Raw genomic sequence first — 20,764 nt, forward strand, 5'->3', positions numbered from 1 at the left:
TTTTTTATCTCACATGATAAAGGATAGAGATGAGAAATTTTGAATTTTTATTTTACATGTCTTCCTAAATCTTCTTAATCACCAAATCAAGAAACTGAAAATAAAATACGGCTCAAATTGCCCGATGGATCACTCTTCGTTAATCCAGTTTGCAAGTTCTGTCTCTCTCAGCAATAAAGAGACAATCATGTTCGTTCAATAAATTGTATGAGAAAAACCCACAAATTAACCGGAATAAACTTCAAGGTTCAGATTTCATTTAACAATTCAATGTGATGACTGTAGCTTGAGGGATTTTCATTTTCATTTCCTCTGACCTCAACTTTTTTATTTTGTTTCAAAAAGGCTAGAGAAAAATTAACAAATTACAAGGGACAATTACAATAGATTTTTCCTTTTCACCAGAAATATATATATATCTCACAGCATGAAAGTATAAGAAAAAGGATGTGTTTAACTAGAGAAAGGGCACATTCATTCCGAGGCAGCCTTCAGGAGGTCTTCCCATGCAGTCAATTTTTCTCTGGGTTTATTTCTCAAATTCCCTAGTCTCTTTCTTCCTCATCAATCCTTTCCCATGCACTGAATGGTACAACTCTGACATTTCTATTGTCCAAAATCTGGAGGAGTCAGTCTCTTCCAGGTTTCGACAAGCTGGTTGTTGATGCTAAGACTCCTTGCTCAAGATCTTCTGATACGCTTGCAACCTACCATAACAATGGCGCCGTTGGCAACTACATGCAACTCTTGGTAAGATGCTTAAACGTTACAACCAACAAAGCTGGAAATGGTCCTTAAAAACAAACTCAAAATATATGTTTAGGCAACATGAGAGAACTTGACAGTTTCCTCAGCACGGTATAGGTTTGTAGCAGTAATGCCTGTTGGTATTCTTTTAAACCACCCACAGACATACAATCCATTCTCAAGTATGTATGATCTCTTGAATTATCACATAGAACTCGACCTTTGATAGTTGGAACCACACCTGGAGAAATATAACATGAGATGACAATTAAAAAATAATTTTCTTTTCTCTTCACATTTTGTAAGAAAGGCGTGAGCTGGCCAAAAGTATATTAGCTGATTGCACAAAAAGTAGGAAATAATACTAGTTAAGCTATTCTTTTCTTTTACCTTTCTGATTATCAAACAGCAAACCATCCACTGGCACTGATTTATAGCCAATACTCTTCAGCACAATTCTGCAAAAGAAAATGTCAATACACAGTACCATAACAGTAATTTGAATTCAAACTTGAGGTTCTTGAAACGGGGAAGAAGCAGTTCTCTCGTAGGCCACAACTCATTGTTAAATTTCGGTGAGAAAGCAGGTCATATCACTATAAACAAGGGTTTTTTAACTTATGCTTTTTGGACAAGCAATCAGCAAGTCACCTCAATGCCATAATATTGAACAACATGAAGTGGAACAAAATAAATACTAAAAATATTTATAAGCAAGTTCCTCAAAAATAAATACTAAGACTCAAAATCATTAAACAATTAACCATTCAACGGTATTAAAAAAAAAAAAAAAAACTCTAATTTCCATTGAACATACTTCCCCTGGAATGCTTAGAACTGTCACTTTCGGCTCCATATGCAAGCACAACCTGGTCAATTAAATTCACTATTCATCAATTTAAAAATATATGTATAGCTAATAGCTACAGCCTACAATACAAAGTCGAACAAAATTCAGTATTCTAACATCTTACAACATGATAAAGTTCCCGAAGCTCTGCGAGAGAAATGGAAGACCCAAGAGTGATATTCCCCAAAAACATGCACCTTTGCGCAACCCGAGAGAATTGATTAATCACATTCTGTTGCAAGCATTCTACCAAAACTGAGCTTAATTAAGAACATTATTCTACAAAAAGAAAAATGGCCACTTAGGTGGTAAAAAGGTCGGACCTTAATTTCGAGATGATCAAGTGCGACACCGGAGCGTACCAATCCAAAGGGCGTAGGTAACCGATCGATGATGTCAACTTGTGATCCTTGATGTGTCTTCAACAGCTGGTGATTCGGTTCGAATCGGAAAAAGCAACTAAATTAAATTCAATTAAGCGTTATTATAAAGTGTTTGATTTAGTATAAAAATTGAATACCTTTTCGGCTGTGTAGAAGCCGTCGGCACGGCTTCCGACGATGCAGACGCGTAATGGATGAGGAGAAAGTGTCGAAAAGCTTCGTGATAGAAATTTTCTGGATCCAGAAATTGCTATTTTTTAAAAAATAAATACCAAAAATAAGAGATTGAAAGAGAAAGGGAGGTTTGGGAGAGAGACGAGGGGACGTTTAGTTTCCTAATTTTTTTCAAACTTCAGTAATGGGAAAGAGCTTCGATTTGGGCTTAATGATTCGATGCTAGAATTGGGTTTGTTTATGGTCTTCGCCCTTCTTCAACGGAACCTCGGGCTTTGGTTGGCCAGTATTTTCTATTCGGCTAAATAGTCTATATTGAAACCGGGACTTTAGCCCAGAAGGTTCTTCCAGCAATATTTTAGAGGGTTGAATATCTAGCGGAGTTTGAATCCGCTGAATGCTCTAACTTCCAACCCCATTAATATATATATATAAGCAATTTTGCGAATTAATAGTTATTAAAGCAAACTTGAAATTAATCTTCTTTTCTGACAGCAAGTTGAATTTATTAATGAAAAAAAAAAAATTTAACTAGGAAATCTAGGAAAGACAGGTCCGATCTTTGGATCCACCCTTTCTTGCCGATCTTTGGAGAAATAACACAGCATCCTATCATCATGATCCCTCACTTTGTTTATGATATTTTGGGTTTTGGTAGGAAGGAAAGTAACTTGAAGATCCAACGAAGTATAATCGGCATTTATAGTAAAAAAGTAGGGTGTTGAGTTGATTCTTTGAGAAGCATTCCGACATTTAAATTAGTCAAATATTTAAGAATTTTATAAGAAGAAAGATAAATTATGAAGTGTATTTAGAAAGTTTAAAAAAATAAGAGTTTATTTTTTCTACTTTATATATGAAAGAAATAATGATGATTAGGATAGTTGATAGTTGATAATAAATATATGTGGAGTTTAATAAAAGATTACGTTAATAAATTTATATTGTATTTAAAGATTTTATATAAACATAAAATACCTTTAATAATTTTAAATAAGTTAAAAATTAATTATTTTAATGAAAAATTAATTAAAGTAATTAAATGAATCCCTTCTTAGCAAGAGCTTACCCACTTTATAAGGATAATTTGGATATCAACTATCTCTTATGATAACGTGACAATTAAGCATATATCAACATGATTAAGCAAATATAAACATAAAAATTATGAAAATTGATATTATTAAATGAACAAATAAATAGAATACGCTTAAATTATAATTTATTTTAAAAAATTGCAGTGTACTTTCAAACTCACCTTTGTCATTGAGCCACGCCCTAGGTGGCTAAAGAAAATAATAAATTGCATCCCGCAATTATTACTATATCTCTATTATTGATAAGGAAACCTCTTAGTGATTTAAGGGGAAAAAAAAAAAAACTTATGGGGTTTCAATTATGCAATAAGAAATAGTAGTAAGTTTCACATAATCACGCAAATAATTAGTTTATGAGGGAGCATTTCACCATTTATGAAACTTTAGTTTTTATATTTTCCAATTGTTTCAAATAAATAAAATTATTGACTCAACTTTGTAAATAAAAAATTATCCTCCCTCACCCATTTTCGAAACTAAAAGTTTACACGAAATTATTTATGTCAATTCATAATATATATCGTCTTTAAAAGGGGAAAATTTTATCTTATGATAAAAATAAAAAATATATTTTATTATTTATTTACAAAATAAAAAGAATTTCATTGTGTTAGTCTTATCAAAGAGAATCATATCATCTAACACATGTTGAAGTAGGTGAGTTGGTTATGCCCTTTTTCTATATGATCTCCTTTCTAGCGTAAGAGTAAAGTTTTAAGAAATGCTATGGCTATTGGGCAAGAAGTATATATAATTAGATATTGTAGAGATGCATTTTCTTTATAATTGAGGATGAGAAAGGAAATCGAAATTTTTGAACTTTTATATTGCAAGTAATTTAATATTTTAAATAATTTGATGATCGAATTCAATTAAGTTTAAATTAAGTTATTTGAAAAAAAAAATTAAAAAAAAATGTTTTTTAATTTTTAATTTATCAATAAATTTATCACTTTAATTCTTACTTTGCATAAAATTTTTTAAATACTAATTTTAATGACATTTCAATTCATTCAAATTTTAGTCAACGTAAATAATGTGTTTTAACGTAGCTTTAAGATGATCATTATGAAAGTTGAAGGATTGGGACCGTTGATGTTGAAACATATCTCAACAACCGTTGATGTGTCTCAGCCCTTTATAGAGTTGTCCAATTATAATTGCGGTTTAGAACCATATCTAACTTGGATTAACTTTGTCGGCATCGCATGACCAAACTATCATTAAAAGCTTGATAAAAGTAAACAGTTGACAGTCTATGCTGTGTTACCAATTTCACCCATAATTAAAAATAATTTTATTAAATATAATTTAATTATAAATACATTAAAAATATATTAAAAAAATAATAATTAGGCCCCGGGAGGAACCAATTTTCCCTAGCCACAGGCCATAGGTGAGGCTCCATGGTTGAAAAATGCCAACCAAACCACACTTACGGCCATGGGTGGGGGACTCAGTGTTCGGGCCAAAAATTGACATCGGTTTGACATGTAATTGTTGATGTAGGATGACGTCAGACTATACACGAATAACAGAAAAAATAAAAAAATAAAAACAAACAAATCCAAATAAAAACAATTAAAAAAAAAAGAAAGTGAAATAATTACAGTGTGGGCCCAGCTTTTGATTTTGGCGATAGTACAAAAACAAAAAATTAAAGGAAACAAGAGGAAGAAGTTGTTAGAGGTCGGCGTCCAGGGACAGTTTTGTCTTTTACCTGAGAGAAGGGAGGCAAGGCAGGGCAGTGGTGGGCCCCAGTATGGGCCAACCCCACTAAAAAGGCAGTACAGTCCAAAAACTTTAAGTCCCTTTCAAACCAAAAAAAAAAAAAAAAAAAGTTGTGTTTGTATTGTGCTATTCACGAACCCCAACTTTGGGCCCACAAACCGCCTCTCATTTCTTTAATTTGCCTATTTCTATAGGGGTCCAATAATGTAATCTATAACTATTTTTTAGAATTAGCCCTTTTCTTTTTTCTTTTTTTTTCTGTGACATTTTGTTCAATGTTGTGATGTTTGCTCTATTGAAAAATGTTAGGAATAGTTGTGATTGTAATGGTTGTCTAAAATCTTCTCTATATGTTGCTTTCATATAATTAAAATTCTATTTAAAAATATTTTTTTGCATATGTACAAAAACTTGTCATATATCATGAAAGAAAATTTTAAACCAAAAAAAAAAAAAAAACTGTCACATATCATATAGAATATTTAAAATAATTGATATCAATAAGGTAAATAAAAAATGGGATAATAATTTAACAAATATCGATCATTTTGTAAAATCTAAAAATTTTATCAACTGTATTTAAGATAATAATTCCATGCAAAAATAAATGTAATTAAATCAAGTTAAAAGAGAGTAACTATAAAATATTCAATATGTGTAATATAAAAATATTTTTATATTTAAAATTATTAAAATTAAAAATCTAACACTGAATTGAAACTAGCTAATGTCAATCTGGCTTGGACTGGCATCTTCTGTATTTTCCTTTGGCGTGATTATAAAAAGTCTAAGGACAGGCATAAATCTAATTTCACAAACTTGATTTATAAGAATGAATTGACCCGACAAGTTGACTCCAATTCCTAAACTTGGATTATTGAGTTTTTCCAAGTAATCCCAAAATGTCAACTTTCATTTGATTATTGCTTCTTTGTGTTATTTTAAATCTTCACCGACAAACCATCAAACTGTCAAATAAGACTAAAACAAATCCTTTTAAACCATTTCTTCTCATTTCCAAACCGTTCATGATTAACACCTTATATTTTAAAATAATATTTAGTAAAAATTTTTTTTTTTTCTCTTTTTGTGTTGTGGTTACGATAATTTTGTTTACGTATGTTCGACCAAAAGAGATCACATATATCAATTGGTCAATAGAAATGTTCATTCTCTTGAATAAAGTTGTTGAAATTAATGTTGATACATTGGTTTTTTTGTGTTTTTTTTTTTTTTTTTTGTAATTTAAAAGAAAAAAAAAACTAACAAGCTTATAAAATAAGCATAATTATTTTCCAAAAATGATGATACAATGAAATAATGTAAAACTTAACATCATTACACAAACTCTTAAACATAATTATGCACTAGAAGAAAACTAAATTTGAGTATTTGACTAATCCCATTTGTATTTTATTCCAAGTTAGTGGACAACCTCATCCAATTGAATTCTTACTTTAATTTTTTTTTTTTTTTAAGTTGTAGGCGAATCCACACCTTTTATTTTAGAGGTCAAAACACGAATCTAAGTTGACATGCTTTACTTATAAGTGATCCAAAATCAAAAGATAACCCTTAGTTGATGCTGGCCGATAACACGTGGAGAATTTAATTCTTTTGGTTACAATAAAGATTATTGTTTGAGAATATGAAAAGAAATTATGGATATCAAATTTTAAATTAAATTTTATTAAATATAATTTTTTAAAAGTGATTTTATGAATAAATATAATTAAACTAAAATTTTTAATTTTTTTAAAATACAAATTTATTCAGATTTATTTAAAATTTTAAAAACTATTTTTTTATTTCATTAATTTTATTTATGTTATATCGAAATTTGAGTTCAAATCTTTTAATTTTTAAAATTCAAACTCTAGCTTTTTAAGTTAAAGATCCTGTTTTAATTATTAAAGTTAATGTATCCAAAAAGCTTTTTCTTTCATCATTTCATTTTTACTTTTTTTTTTTTCAATAAAGCAATTTTCGCATGACAAACTTACTTGACATGTGATATGAGTTACATTTTGAAGAATATCATAACTTTAAAATTTAAAATATATATATATATATATATTTCGATTTACATGTTTGGTTTACACGTGTGGTAGCATGTGGGCCACTGATCCCTCTGAGTTTATGGTTCGTCCTCTAGCGCCTTGGACTGGAGCGGGGCCATAAAGTTCGGTTTAGTTAATGGGATATCAGTCACGTGACCTGCTATGTGAGGAAAATTCCCCTCACCTCTTTTGCGTGCATACTTCGTTTGTACACCGTCTGATCTAGTGACATTATTGAATTGTTATTCTCCCACGCTCTGATAAAATCATCAGACGTTAAAATGGAAGTCTGGTGATGAGACTGGGACCCCTCGTCTGAAATATCCTTCCTTTACAGTTCATTTTTGCAATCAGCATATTCTTTCCCCCTTATTTATGAAAGATTTATTCTGGTTGGAATGAGTAATAAGATTTTGTTTTTATTATTATTTTTCGTAATGGGACAAATTAATATAAACTTTGGCAATTTTATATTTTAAAGAACGATGAAATTAATTATTAATAATAAAATTTAATATTTATTGAAGTGTTTTTTCACATCCAAGTTGAATTATTAAACTAATTTGACACTTAATAGGGTTTCTTTGGAGAGTAGTTTCACCATCATCACCGATTCACCATTTTATAAAATTCTAGTGTGTGATAATATAAAATATGCAAATTTCAACTCTATAATTTTCGGATACATTAAAATTAAAATAATGAAATCTGTACGGTTTAGTATAAAGGCAGAAATTAAAAGCTTATTCTAAAGTTTTATGAAAATGACTAAAAAAAAAAAATACTTATCTCATAACAAATCGATTCGTTGAAATTAATCAATATTTTTTTTCTTTTTTTTCTCTCTATTGCCTTAACCCCTTTGACTTGTTTTACAATTATTTTTTACATAGAATAAAATATAATATATTTGTTTTTTTTTTGCATAAAAAACAATAAAACTTAATGAGTGGAGAGAAAAAAACAGCGAAGTAGGAAATTTTTTTTGCCATATGATAAATAAGAAGACAAAAGAATAAGGATTAAAATAGAAAAAGGCTTGGTGTGAGAGTGCATTGGGATCAGTAATTTAGTTGAAAAAAAAGAAAAAGAAAGGGAGAAATCTGATAAATTATTTCATACTGAGAATGATTGATAGAATTTTTTATATTCTACTGAGATATGGTTCTTCAATTGTCTGTCTGCCAAGATTATTCCTTTCTAAATTTTTAAATAATATAATCATACATTTAATTAATTAATTTGTATTCTATGTTATTTTAATTTTTGCTTTATGAAATTTAATACTCCTGATTAAAAACAAAGATGCCTTATGAAGAATATGCAAAATTAAAGACTAAAACTATATATTATTCAAAAATTAGAAGTAACTGGAAGGAGAACATGAGAAAAAGGGGAGAAAAGAAAAGAAATTTATGAGAAAGATTGTTCGGATGCTTTTCAAATGCGTGCACGTCAAGCCAATAAAGCACAAAGACATATTTTCATTTTTCAGCTTAAGAAATTCATTTTCGTTTCAAAACTTTTAGTTTATCAGGTGAAAGTGTTTGAAGAGATATTAAGGATTTGATTTTAAATTAAATTTTTTAATTTTAAGATTAAAATTTTTTTTTTTAAATTATTGGTTAAACGAAAGATTTAAATTAATTGATTTATATATTAATTTTTAAAATATAATATTTAATAAATTTAAAATTATTTTTTATTGTAATATTTTTATAAAATAAAATTTTAGTCAGTATAATTCGTCTAAGGAGGATAACAAATTAATTTGATTTTTTATGACATCTACTAATATTTATCCTTAGTTAGCAAAATATGCAAAATCTTCGGGAAAAAAAATGCAATCGATGACCTATGCTTTGCGATATTTGTTCGGTGAAATTCTTCAGACTAATAATTAAATTGGATTTAATGTCGGAAATGATCGATTTGTTTTTTTTTTTGGGGGGTAGAAAATGATTATGTGTTCACAAAAACGCTAGCAATCTTAATAATTCCGAAATATCATAGAGTGATAGCATGCAGTTGAGCAATCATTTCATCACATGGTAGGAGATTTGCCTACAGCCTTTTTTTTTTTTTTTTTAAAGAAAGATTTTTACAGCGATAAGCATGATGTCTAGCAAAAGTTAAGGGAGGGCAAATCATAAGATATATGTACTAATTAAAATTTTAAGAAGTGATTACATTTAAAAAAACAAAAGAACTAATTAAAATTAAATTTTTATTAGTGAAATTAAAAATTTAATATTCTATATATCAATAATTCGTACCGTTATTGATAAATTCAACTCGTTATTCACAAACTATGAAAAAGAAAAGAAAAAAAAAAAAAGGTATTTTATGGTTTGCACGATAAACAACAAAACATGAAATGTAAAGAAGATATGGTTTTTCTTTATTGCTACCAACTCTAGATTTTTGCTGATTTTTAAACACTAAAATATATCTGCCCCTTGATTTTCAAATGAAAACGAAGTGTTTTTTAATTATTTCTTTCTTTATTTGCGTTGAATGGAATTGGCTAATGATTAATGTGTTAATAAACATTATTGTGAGAGAAATTTCAAGGAATTTCAGTTTTTTTTTTTATATATATTTCTTTATTATAATTAAAATTTTAATAAAAAATATATATTTTCTTTGATTATTTCACTAGACAATTAATGACATTCTACAAATATAATTAATCATACACTTGACTCTTTTATGTATACCTTAATGAATATTATTTACAAATTCGAATTTCAAATATTTAATTGCAACTTGCACTAGCTAGCTTTCCCCAACTAAAGTTTTTTCGAAAAAACTTATATAAAATTTCATAAGTGAAGTTCATGAAATTTTTTATTTAAAATGATTAATTAAAAATAAAAAATGATAAATTAAAAAATCTCATCATATAGGTTAATCGTACAAATTTTGAAAAAAATTAAAAAATTTTAATATATTTATTAAATAAATAATTTTAGTAAAAATATTGATAAAATTTTTACCGTTGAATAAATATAAATTAAATTTAAATTATAAATAATATTTTTAATAATTTTTACATTGAATTCTATTACTGAATCATTAAAAAATTTTATTTATTCATTTTTAACAAATAACTTCATGAATTTTACCTATAAAACTTCATATAAGTTTTATCCAAAGCGTCCTTACCTTTCAAGCACAAATTTTGAGTGCAATTCACAAACTGGTGAACTTAGAAAAGGATGCAAGTGGATTTTATTTCATCTACCGTAAGACCCAAAAAAAAAAAAGGTGTATGTTTACAACCATACTTCAATATTTCTGGCTATGTTGTTTTTGTCTTAATTTGTTTTTAACCCTTAACTAAAATTAGGTGAAAGAATCAATGTCTGTATCAGAATGACCTTGCTATATATAAAATTCAAATAAAACAAGCATATTGTTCTTGGAATCGTTGAGTTGAGAGGACTCTTAATGGAGAAACCTACCTACAATTTATAGCATTCCCCCTTTTGTTTTGTTAAGCCTTTAAAATAAGAAATCAAGGCGAGGGTTTTAGGGTAAAGGGGCAAATATAAAAAACAAACTGACTTGGGATCATAAAGAAGAATTATGGCTTTAATTAATCCAAATTTATATAATAGTATAAAAGCATGTGATGAGGAATCCAATGATCAAAGCATGAAACTAGATGAAACAAAAAAACACAACCTTTGATGGGTTAATATTCGGGTTCTAAGGAAACGACATGGCTAACGTGTTTGAAACATTAATTGTCGACTTCGATGTTAATTAATAATTTGTTGATTTCGATAGTTAGGGATTACGATAAATACTACTGTGGAAACAACAAGCTGCAGCAAGTCATGCCAATTCAAGGGTGTTGTTATCATTCTTTCTAAGATTTTTGTTTTGGTATAATGACAATTAGATGATTTCAAAACTTATCATGCTTCATTTTTCTAACATTAATTAGTTTGACATATGCATGCATTTTGTTGTTTCTAAAGCAAAATTTTCAATTAAATAAAGCCATATAATTTTTTTTAAATAAAAGATGTCACAGTCGAAAATAAAAGAACGAATCGTAGATATTAATATTTGAATCTCAAACTTTTTGAATGTCAATTTTTATTGTGCCTTTCATAAACCAACTGAACTAAAGTTTTTTTTTTTTTTTTAAATCCTGTATTAAGGCTTCAATTAAGTGATAAAGATGAGGTGATAGAATTGAATAGATCTTAAGTTTGAACCTTAATATTTTTTCTTAATGAGGTAATTAATCAATCAAAGCTGCATTAATATTGAAAGCCCTCCTAATATAACAATGGATGTAGATCGAATGAACAAAAAGCGAAAAGAAAAAAGAAAAGAATATAAGGGAAAGAAGAAGAAGACAAGAGAGAGGTGTTTGTTCCATTCATTGTTCTTTGGCTGGGGAAGGGGAATTGCCAGAGGACTAGAGACAAGCAACAAAAAATTAAGGTAAAAAAATTTGAAGGCACCTAGGAAACGACATGGCACCCCCGACAAAGATTTTAGCAGTACGGACAAAAACATGGCCATTTCCTTTTTCCCTTATATATGTAAAAAAAAAAAAAAAGAAAAAAACCTCCCCAAAAACAATGTTTTATGTTCTTAAGTAGCTTGTCAGATTAGCTCGGGATTTAAGGGTTTTTTGCTTGTTTGTTTGCAACGTTGAAATGCGGTTCAAGGGAATGTTTGTCATGGAATAATCCCATGAATTATTCCAAGGAGAATAATTTTATTTGTTTTATATTAGAAAATATCATTTTTTTTAAAACAGCAACTATTGTAATTTTGGAATCGCAAGCAAAGATTGATTCGTGAGCCGTTAGATTTGACGAAATGGGCGTTCTAAGACAAGAGATTAGTTATATGATAAGTTAGCACGAGCATATTACAAAAAATTATTTTCATTTAAATTTTAAATTTATATCAATTGATTCATATAATTATCCAATAAATTTATTATTCAAATATCAAAATCCCTAAATTTTCTTAATTTTTCACTAAGATAAGAGATTAGTTATATATTAGTAGTTGCTAGTACTTTTTTCTATCAATACAATAAAAATTGGAGTAAAACTTTTCTTTCCTTTTTCTAATTTTTATTTTTTTAATGCTAAAATTGGCATATATATATATATCCATATAAATGATCTCATTTGTTGATAGTGAAATTTTTAAATCTATTTTCAGTATTAATTAAGGCACATATATCCATTAAGATATTAATTTAAAAAATTAAAAAATGAGATATGCGATAATTTATTAATTTTATTTATAAAATTAAAAAATTTAATTATCAATGTATCAAAAATATATATCAATAAGTACTTAGTTTAATCAATTAAGTTCATTTTTTTTTATGAAAAAATATTTGATTTAAGTTTTGTTGGTGATAATTTGTTGGGGTCATATCAAATACATGATTTATAATTACTTATCTTAAATTATCAGGTACAACACATCTTATTTTAACTTAAATAACTGAATAATCTATTTATCTCAAATTTTTCTTATAAAAATATATATATAAGCATTTTGATTCACTAAATTAATAATATTAATTGAATTTGATTTAATTTAGATAAATAATAGGTAAAAAGATAATAAATAGTAGCAGTATTTATTTAAAAAAAAAAGAAAAAAAAAAAAGAGTCCCACTGAAAACGGCAACTCAAACTCAAACTCAAACTACAGAATAAAAAATAGAAAAAAAGCTATATTGGTATATAAAGTATTTTTGATCTTGGAAATGGTAATCATTCCATCGAAGACCTGAGGCTAAGGATCTCCAAACCCCAGATTTTGACCCCTTGAAAAGTGTGGCGTGTCGGTCCCCTCACCAGTGGCTTATCGTCCTTATCTTAATCCAAACACACCCTTAATTTCCCCTATTTTCCATTTTCCCCATCATCCTGACGTCAGCACTAACTCTATTTTTATTCTATGTTTAAGCGACCCAATTTTTTTAAATGAATTATGAGTTTTTATTTTATGAAATGGATAATAATATCTGCTACCATAATATTCGCACGATGTTGCAGGTCTTTTTTTTTGTTTTTTTTTATTTTTTTATTATAAAATTTATATAATTTTAAAAAAGCTAAATAGAGATATCATGTGGAAATTTCAATAAATTTAAACTTTCTAAAAAGTTTTATTTAATTAAGAAAATAATAAATAATAAAAGTTTATAGACGGTGTTATATAGGCATTTCAATTGAGCTAAAAATATTAAATTTTAAAATTAAAATATCAAATAATAATTTTATTAATATAATGTATATATAAAATTAAAAATAAAATAAATATTTTTATACATACAAAAAATGAGTTGAGATAGAATATCTCAACGCGTGTTTGCTCTAATCTCATTTAAAAAAAAAAACCTCAATCCCATTTCAACTCGATTTTAATGTAAAAAATTGTACTCAATTGAATAGAAATAAATCAAAATTCATTGAATACGAATTGTTTTAATATTTTTATTAATTAACAATTTTTTATTTAAAATTTATTCAATTAAGAAATTAAAAAAATTAAACATAACAGGCCAATTGAATGTGTCATGTGAATATTTCCATTGGCTTCCTTTTTTCACAAAATTAATTTAACTTAAAAAATCATAAAAACATAAAACATAAAATAAAATATAAAAAAGAAAAAAAGGAAAATGGAGCTTATTGGGACATAACATGACATTTCAATTTAGTTTAAAATATTAATTTATTAAATTAAGATATTAAATAATAATTTAATTAAATAAAAATAAGAAAAATAAAGAAAACAGAGAAATAAACAAAGAAAAAAAAAAGAGAGATTATTGGGTTGCCATATGAACATCCAAATTGAGTTTAAAATGTTAATTTATTAAATTAAGCTACAAACTAATAATTTAATTAATATAATACATATATAAATATAAAATTAAATAGATAATAAAAAATACTTTTAATCAATAATATCAAATGAGCATCACTAAAAAAATTTTATTATTAAAAAATTCATTAAATATTAAAAAAAAGTAAATAAAAAAAAAGAAAGCAAATGGCTTGACATGTGACATACTTTGGGTTGCACAAAAAATAATTTAAAATCTTTAAAATATCTATTGAATAATCAAAAATGAAAAAAAGAAGAAGGTAAATACATGACATACTTTTGATATCAAATGGGTCTCACAAAAAATTAAAATCTAAAAAAATATTTATAAAATTTTTTTTTTAAAAAATCATCCCATATTAGATTGAGATAGATCGAAACATGAAGAATACGAATTATTTTTGTATCTCCATCGATTGGCACATTTTATTTTAAAATTTATCTTATTAAAAACTAAATAATGTGAAACATAAAAAGCTAATTAGGGGTGCCATGTGAACAATTCCATCAGTCTTCTTTTTTCATAAAATTAATTTAACTTAAAAAAACCATAAAAACAAAAACAAAATAAAATTAAAAAAATGAAAATGGAGCTTATTGAGACACAACAGGACATTCCAATTGAGTTGAAAATGTTAATACATTAAATCAATGTATTAAATAATAACTAGAAAAAATAATTACTAAAAAAAAGAAAAAAATAATGAAAAGGAAAAAAAAAAGAGATATCACCAAGCTGCCATATGAATATTTGAATCAATTTTAAAATGTTAATATCTTAAATTAAGCTATAAAATAATAACTTAATTAAAATAATACATACATATAAATATAAAATTAAATAGATAATAAAAAATATTTTAATCAATAACATCAAATGGGCATCAGTAAAAAATTTTATAATATAAAAAGTAAATAAATAAGAAAAAAAAAAAAAAGCAAACGATTTAACACATGGCATACCTTAAATGTCAAGTAGGTTACACAAAAAAGACTTTAAGATCTTTAAAATATTTAATAAATATATATGATAAAAAAGTAAAAAAATAAAAAGTGAAAAAAATAGGTTACATACTTTTGTTATTAAGTAGGTCACATAGAAAAATAAATTTAAAATTGAAAAAGAATATTTGTGAAAAATGTAAAAAAAAAAAAAAAGGTAAAAAAATGGTATAAGGTAGGTCTCACTTTTAAAAATTTAAATGGAAATTTTTATTAAATATATAATAAAAGCAATAAAAAAGTTTTAAAATAAAAAAATAAAAAAAATTTAGGAGTACCATGTAACACCAGAGTTAAGTATAGAAACAAAAATTTCCAATGATGAATTTAAAAGAAAAAATTTTTTGGTAAAGTAGGTTCCATCTAAAAAATTAAAAATTTTAACAATATATTTATAAATTTTAATTAAAAAAAAAAACTTGTGCCACGTGGCACAATAAAAGATAAAACGGATGGTGACGTACATGAGTAAAATTAATAATAAAGATAACTACAAATATAATCCTCGAAATTAAGTTATAAGCGTGTGTAATTTCAAAACAATTTCTTAGCTAGTTGGAAGTTGGGTCTAGTAAACCACATAGATAATGTTTGTAAATATTTATACAACCTCACAATATAGTTTACGAATCCACTATACTAAAATAAAAAAAAGATAGCCAATAATTACTTTATTTATTGATAAATAATACTTAATTTTTAATTTTGATAACTTTAATTAAAAAAATAAAATAAGATAAATACAATTTTACTTTGAACTAAGAAATCATACTTGGTCTTACTCTCACCAAAAGGATCGAGACGTAGAGCCAAGCTAGCTACTTAGGGATTGCTATATGCATAAAATTAATCTACGTATTATATATAATAGTGATTTAGCTCATTGACTAATTTTGCTCATTTAGTCAATTTTTTTTTTTTTTTTTTGTAATTGGATAATAATAATTGAATTTTATTAACAAGATCATCTTAAAAGTTGCATTTCAATTACGTATATATATTTAACTATTTATTTTCCTGTTGTGAAAATTTCTTCAAATATTTGTGAAATCTGACTTTTTTATTTCTTGTGTGTTTTTCTTTAATATTATATACTATAAAAGAGAATAGAACATTCTTTAAGAGTCTTTTCCTTGGTCTCAGAAATATTTAATTCTCGCCCATTGTAAGTTTGATAGAAAATTAAGTACCAAAAAAAAAAATCAGATTATATGAACTAATTAGGAATTAGTAGAATTAAATTAAACATGGGTAGATAATATAATAAAAAATGCTTATGCCAAAAGTTACATAATTAACGGGTGAAATCTTTTATTTTTATTAATAAGAGGTGGGTTCAATCGATTATGTTCGTTTTTTTTTATGAAAAACTCTTAGGTTCAAGTTTTATCGATATTCATTTGTTGAAGTTATCTTGAATGTATGACTTACAGTAATCTATCTTAAACTGTCTATCCGAAGACATTTGAAATAATCTATCTGTAGTCATCTCAAAATATTTTATTTTGACTTGAAAGATTGAATACTCTATTTATCTCGAATTTTTATAAAAACAAAGAAATCTTTTATTTTTAATTACTTGCTTTTTTATTTTAATAATTAGAAATTGAGAATTGCTTCCACCTTTTTCTGTCCCACTTTGAGATAAAGCAAAAGCAGAGAAAAAGCAAGAAAGAAAAGAAAAACAAAAAAGAAAGGAAGAAAGAAAAGCAAAGCAATAAAGAAAGACAGGAAAGAGAGAAAAAACAAAGGTTCTCAAAACCTCCATGATTCAAATTCTCTCAAGGAATAGGAGTTGAGAGGGTGTCTTCTCTTCCTTCTACTTAAACCAACGTAGGAAGATCACTCAGAGTTTCTACAAAGACTTGTTTGAGAGCTTCAAGTGAAAAGAGGAAAAAAGGGAAAGAGAAAGCGAAAGAGAAGGTGAAACGAAAAAAAGGACGAAAAGTGAAGGTTTTAAGTGATCACTAGCATCATTAATTCATCATCAAAGTTTTTGGTGAAGTAAGGCAATGAACCGAGGAGTCTTGCAGAGCTCACCAGTGCAGCAGATGATGGCCGGAAACCCTAGCTGGTGGAGCATCAACAGCCTGCGCCCATCAACTCATCAACAAGCAACTTCTCCTTTCTTGCCTCCTCTTCCTCCTCCTCCTGCTGCTTTCTTCCCTCAATTCACACCCACCACCTCTTCTTCTTCCTCCTCTTCTTCACTTCCTATTCCTTCTTGGCATGATAACCAGGAGCTTCCTGAGTCATGGAGTCAACTGCTCTTGTAATTCTCTCTCCCCTCCCCTTTTTTTTTCCTCTCCTTCTATCTCTCGTATAGGCTTTAGATTAACAAAGTTTCAACTTTGATTCAACTTAAGTATAATACGATCTTTTGTCTTCTATACCCACACTCTAATATTATACATATACGATGCATGTTTTCAGATTCGATCTTTAAATTCACTTTGATGACTGAAAAAAGACATACAGTTATATTGAGTTAATTTGTGTTACATGTGTTATTTCTAGGGGTGGATTGGTGGGAGAAGAAGAAAAGGGTGATATAGGCCAGTTTCAAGTACCCAAGAAGTTGGAGAATTGGGAGGAACAAGCATTACATCAAGCGTCAAATGCTAATTCTGTTGTGGATGTGAAACAAGAAAACTCTGCAACCAGCTATGTGTATGGACATGCAAATGAAGATTTTCATCAGGCAAATAAACCAGCTTGGTCTCATCAGATAATGGCAGCTGCTTCATCCCCCAGGTCCTGTGTAACAAGTTTCAGCAGTAACATGTTGGATTTTTCAGGCAACAAAACTGATGGAAGGCAGCCACCGCCAGATCGGTCTTCTGAGGTAAGAGGCGGGACAAGGAAAAAACATTGAAAGAGAATGATATATATCTATAGACACAATCTCTGATAAAAATATTTCTAGACATTTTAGGGTTTCCTGATTCATAATTTGAAGTTAATTATATCTGATTCATGGTCTATTATAGATGCATGAAATATAATATACCCATAATTTGATCTATTCTACTACTTTGATAAAGTAGTACAAACTGGTGGTTGATATGAATAGTGTTTTTAACAAGGGTAGTTAGCTGAATGTCTTGTTCTAGGCCATGAATGGTTTTTTTTAGCTAACTGTCTCGGATTTATCAGATTGCTGTCCAATCAGAATTCTCATCTTTACTTTCTTCTTTTTCTTTTTTTTTTTCCTTTAGTGTAACAGCACTGCAACTGGTGGGGCATTGAAGAAAGCTAGGGTTCAACCCTCTGCAACCCAATCTACCTTCAAGGTAATGTACAATATTACAAAACAAAACCCAGTAAAAAATTTACCTAACCCTTTCAGCCTCTCGCTCTCTCTCTTTCCTACTAACCACTTAAACACAAATTGCACGCACACTCACACAAGATGCCCACAAGCAGAAAAAACACACATGAGACTCTCATCTGTGGGCTGGTAAAAGTACTGTTGTCCTTCTTGATTGTCCATTTCTTCACGGACGACGATTCTTTGGCTTGTATCTTTAATATTCTAGTGTTAATGGAAGAAAAGGAATATTGTATAATTTAAGTGACAAGTAATTAATCATGAAACATATAGCTAGTTCTCATCAACTTCTTTATTTTTCTGACTTGTACAATTATTTATATATACCAGGTGAGGAAGGAAAAATTAGGAGACAGAATTACAGCACTTCACCAGCTTGTTTCTCCATTTGGGAAGGTAATAATATATAGCTTTAATAAATGAAGTTAAGAAGGCTCAATGGGAATAAAAACATAATCTTTAAGACAATTTTTTTATTAAATATGATTTTTAATGTTAAAATCCTAAAAACATTTGTATTTTTATGTAAAAAAATCTGTAAAAAGGTTTTTTTAGAAAAAAGATGAAAGCTTCCTTTTTTTCTTATTGTTCATTTTTTTTCTATAGTTAAGCATTTAAAAAAAGACATTAAATATGACTTTGGTGGGCTGTGGTATGGATTCTTCTCTTTTGCAGACTGACACCGCCTCTGTCTTGTTAGAGGCTATTGGGTACATCAGATTCCTTCAGAGTCAAATTGAGGTGATGTTTCTTCCTTCCTTCCTTCCCCTTCTCTTTTCATTTTGCAAACAACCATGAACCAGCGATGGCATGCACACACTGTTTAAAGTCTCAGCCAGACTCACAATGTTCCTTTTAATATTCCTTTAGTCATCGAAGTCCTAAACATTATTCCCTCCCCCTTGAATATAGGCTCTCAGCTTGCCGTACTTGGGCAGTGGATCAGGAAACATGAGGAAGCAACAGTTTGTAAGAAAACTGTACCATCCTTAATAGTGTGTGTATATATATATATATACTTCTTACTCCCCAAAGCTAAGGAAAAAAAAAGACAAAAATCTGTGATTCTCTCTTCATTGTGAATATATGCATGTGCAATATAATATATTTATGAATAATATGTGGTGTTAATTGATTAATGATTACTATATAATCTTCTTGTTTAGGCACAAGGGGAGAGGAATTGTATATTTCCTGAAGACCCCGGTCAGGTAATAAGCTTTATTGGATCCATTACCAAGTTGCAGGAAAAAAGCTACCAATTTACCTTTCTTTTTTATTTAAAAAATTAAACCAATTAATAAAGATAGTGTCAAAAGAACAATGTTCTCAACTTTATATAGCTACCTTTACTCTTTATTAAAATTTAACAAAAAAAATTATTATTGAGTATCCCGGGTTTGCATTTTGAAATAATTAAATTCTTCTTAACAAATGAAAAATAATGATAAACTAATGTTTAATTTAGTTGATTTATATAATAATTTTTAAAATGTAACATTCTATAAGTGTTTAAATTTTAACATTTGTACTCTTTACAATATTTGTTTTCTATTATCAAATTGCAGCTCTTTTTATAAAAAAAAAAATGAAAACAATGATATGCTTACTTTGACAAATCAATTAAAATGCTAATACTTTTTTGGATGCTATCTTTTTGTCTAGCTTTTGAACGATAACTGCATGAAGAAGAAAGATAGTCCTGATCAGCAGGTAATTCTTGCCCACCCTGTAACATTAACATAATTTCTTCTTCCCCCTTTTCTTTTTTCTTTTACGTGCATGATAAAAATGGAAATAACAAATTCTCTTCTCCATTTTTCTAGGATTCTCATGAAGAACCAAAGAAGGACCTGAAGAGTAGAGGGCTGTGCTTGGTTCCTGTGTCATGCACACTTCAAGTTGGGAGTGACAATGGAGCCGATTACTGGGCTCCTGCCCTCGGCGGCGGCTTCAGATAGAATGGTTAATTAGAACTGCCGGAAAGGCTAGCACACTTGAAAAAAAATGGATTAAGATCGAGACCAGAGCTTCATGAAAACGATATAACATCATGAGCAGTCACTCTGCTAAAAGGTTACAAGGCTGATTGCTCATGATGCTATACAATTATTCCTTCTTTGGACTATTTGTAGATGATGTGTGCTCAGCCCTAGCTTGCCGGGCGATTTGGAGAACTGCCTCTTTCTCTAATTTACTACTAAGATTTAAGCATTTTTATTTTTCTTTCTTTAATTAATTTATTAGACGTTGCTGCTACAATATTTGCTTAATTTCATGTATATTCAGTATTATGTGTGAATTAATCATTTTAATGCTGCATTGACTGAAATTAATGAGCAGCATTCTTGAATCATCCAATATCTTGAGCAATATTATAGCATCTTATATATTATTATATTTGATATTTTAAACATATATATATATATAATCCAAATTAAGTAATTCTAGCCGAAAGATAATATAATATTCATGCTTAGCTACGATTTATCTAATTA

General features: G+C 28.0%; 2 protein-coding genes across 2 annotated transcripts; one reads left to right on the top strand and one right to left on the bottom strand.

Moving 5' to 3' along the window:
- Positions 1-849: 849 nt before the first annotated feature.
- On the bottom strand, positions 850-3,719 carry LOC111304202 (NADPH:adrenodoxin oxidoreductase, mitochondrial-like). Its single transcript, XM_022900721.2, has 7 exons — positions 3,716-3,719; positions 2,118-2,230; positions 1,921-2,025; positions 1,722-1,829; positions 1,565-1,616; positions 1,138-1,205; positions 850-988 (listed from the first exon to the last, which is right to left on the bottom strand). Exons 1-6 carry the CDS (start codon positions 3,717-3,719, stop codon positions 1,195-1,197), a joined length of 393 nt encoding a protein of 130 aa, XP_022756456.2. The 3' UTR covers positions 850-988; positions 1,138-1,194.
- Positions 3,720-16,512: 12,793 nt separating this feature from the next.
- Positions 16,513-20,622, top strand: LOC111303193 (transcription factor bHLH68-like). Its single transcript, XM_022899288.2, has 9 exons — positions 16,513-17,207; positions 17,453-17,780; positions 18,154-18,228; positions 18,597-18,662; positions 18,942-19,007; positions 19,179-19,235; positions 19,433-19,477; positions 19,932-19,979; positions 20,093-20,622. The coding sequence occupies exons 1-9, from the start codon at positions 16,948-16,950 to the stop codon at positions 20,225-20,227; spliced, it is 1,080 nt and encodes a 359-aa protein (XP_022755023.2). The 5' UTR covers positions 16,513-16,947; the 3' UTR covers positions 20,228-20,622.
- The last annotated feature ends 142 nt before the right edge of the window (positions 20,623-20,764 follow it).

This window comes from Durio zibethinus, chromosome 13 (genome assembly GCF_047325235.1).
Source record: "Durio zibethinus cultivar Kanyao isolate XHJ-2024 chromosome 13, ASM4732523v1, whole genome shotgun sequence".
Taxonomy (NCBI): domain Eukaryota; kingdom Viridiplantae; phylum Streptophyta; class Magnoliopsida; order Malvales; family Malvaceae; genus Durio; species Durio zibethinus.

Coding starts and splice junctions, on each gene's coding strand:
- LOC111303193 (XM_022899288.2), top strand. CDS start 16,948: ATGAACCGAGGAGTCTTGCAGAGCTCACCAGTGCAGCAGATGATGGCC. Junction 17,781..18,153: donor CGCCAGATCGGTCTTCTGAG/GTAAGAGGCGGG, acceptor TTTTTCCTTTAG/TGTAACAGCACTGCAACTGG. Junction 19,236..19,432: donor ACATGAGGAAGCAACAGTTT/GTAAGAAAACTG, acceptor CTTCTTGTTTAG/GCACAAGGGGAGAGGAATTG.
- LOC111304202 (XM_022900721.2), bottom strand. Junction 2,026..2,117: donor GCTTCTACACAGCCGAAAAG/GTATTCAATTTT, acceptor CCGAATCACCAG/CTGTTGAAGACACATCAAGG. Junction 1,617..1,721: donor TTCGGGAACTTTATCATGTT/GTAAGATGTTAG, acceptor TTAATTGACCAG/GTTGTGCTTGCATATGGAGC.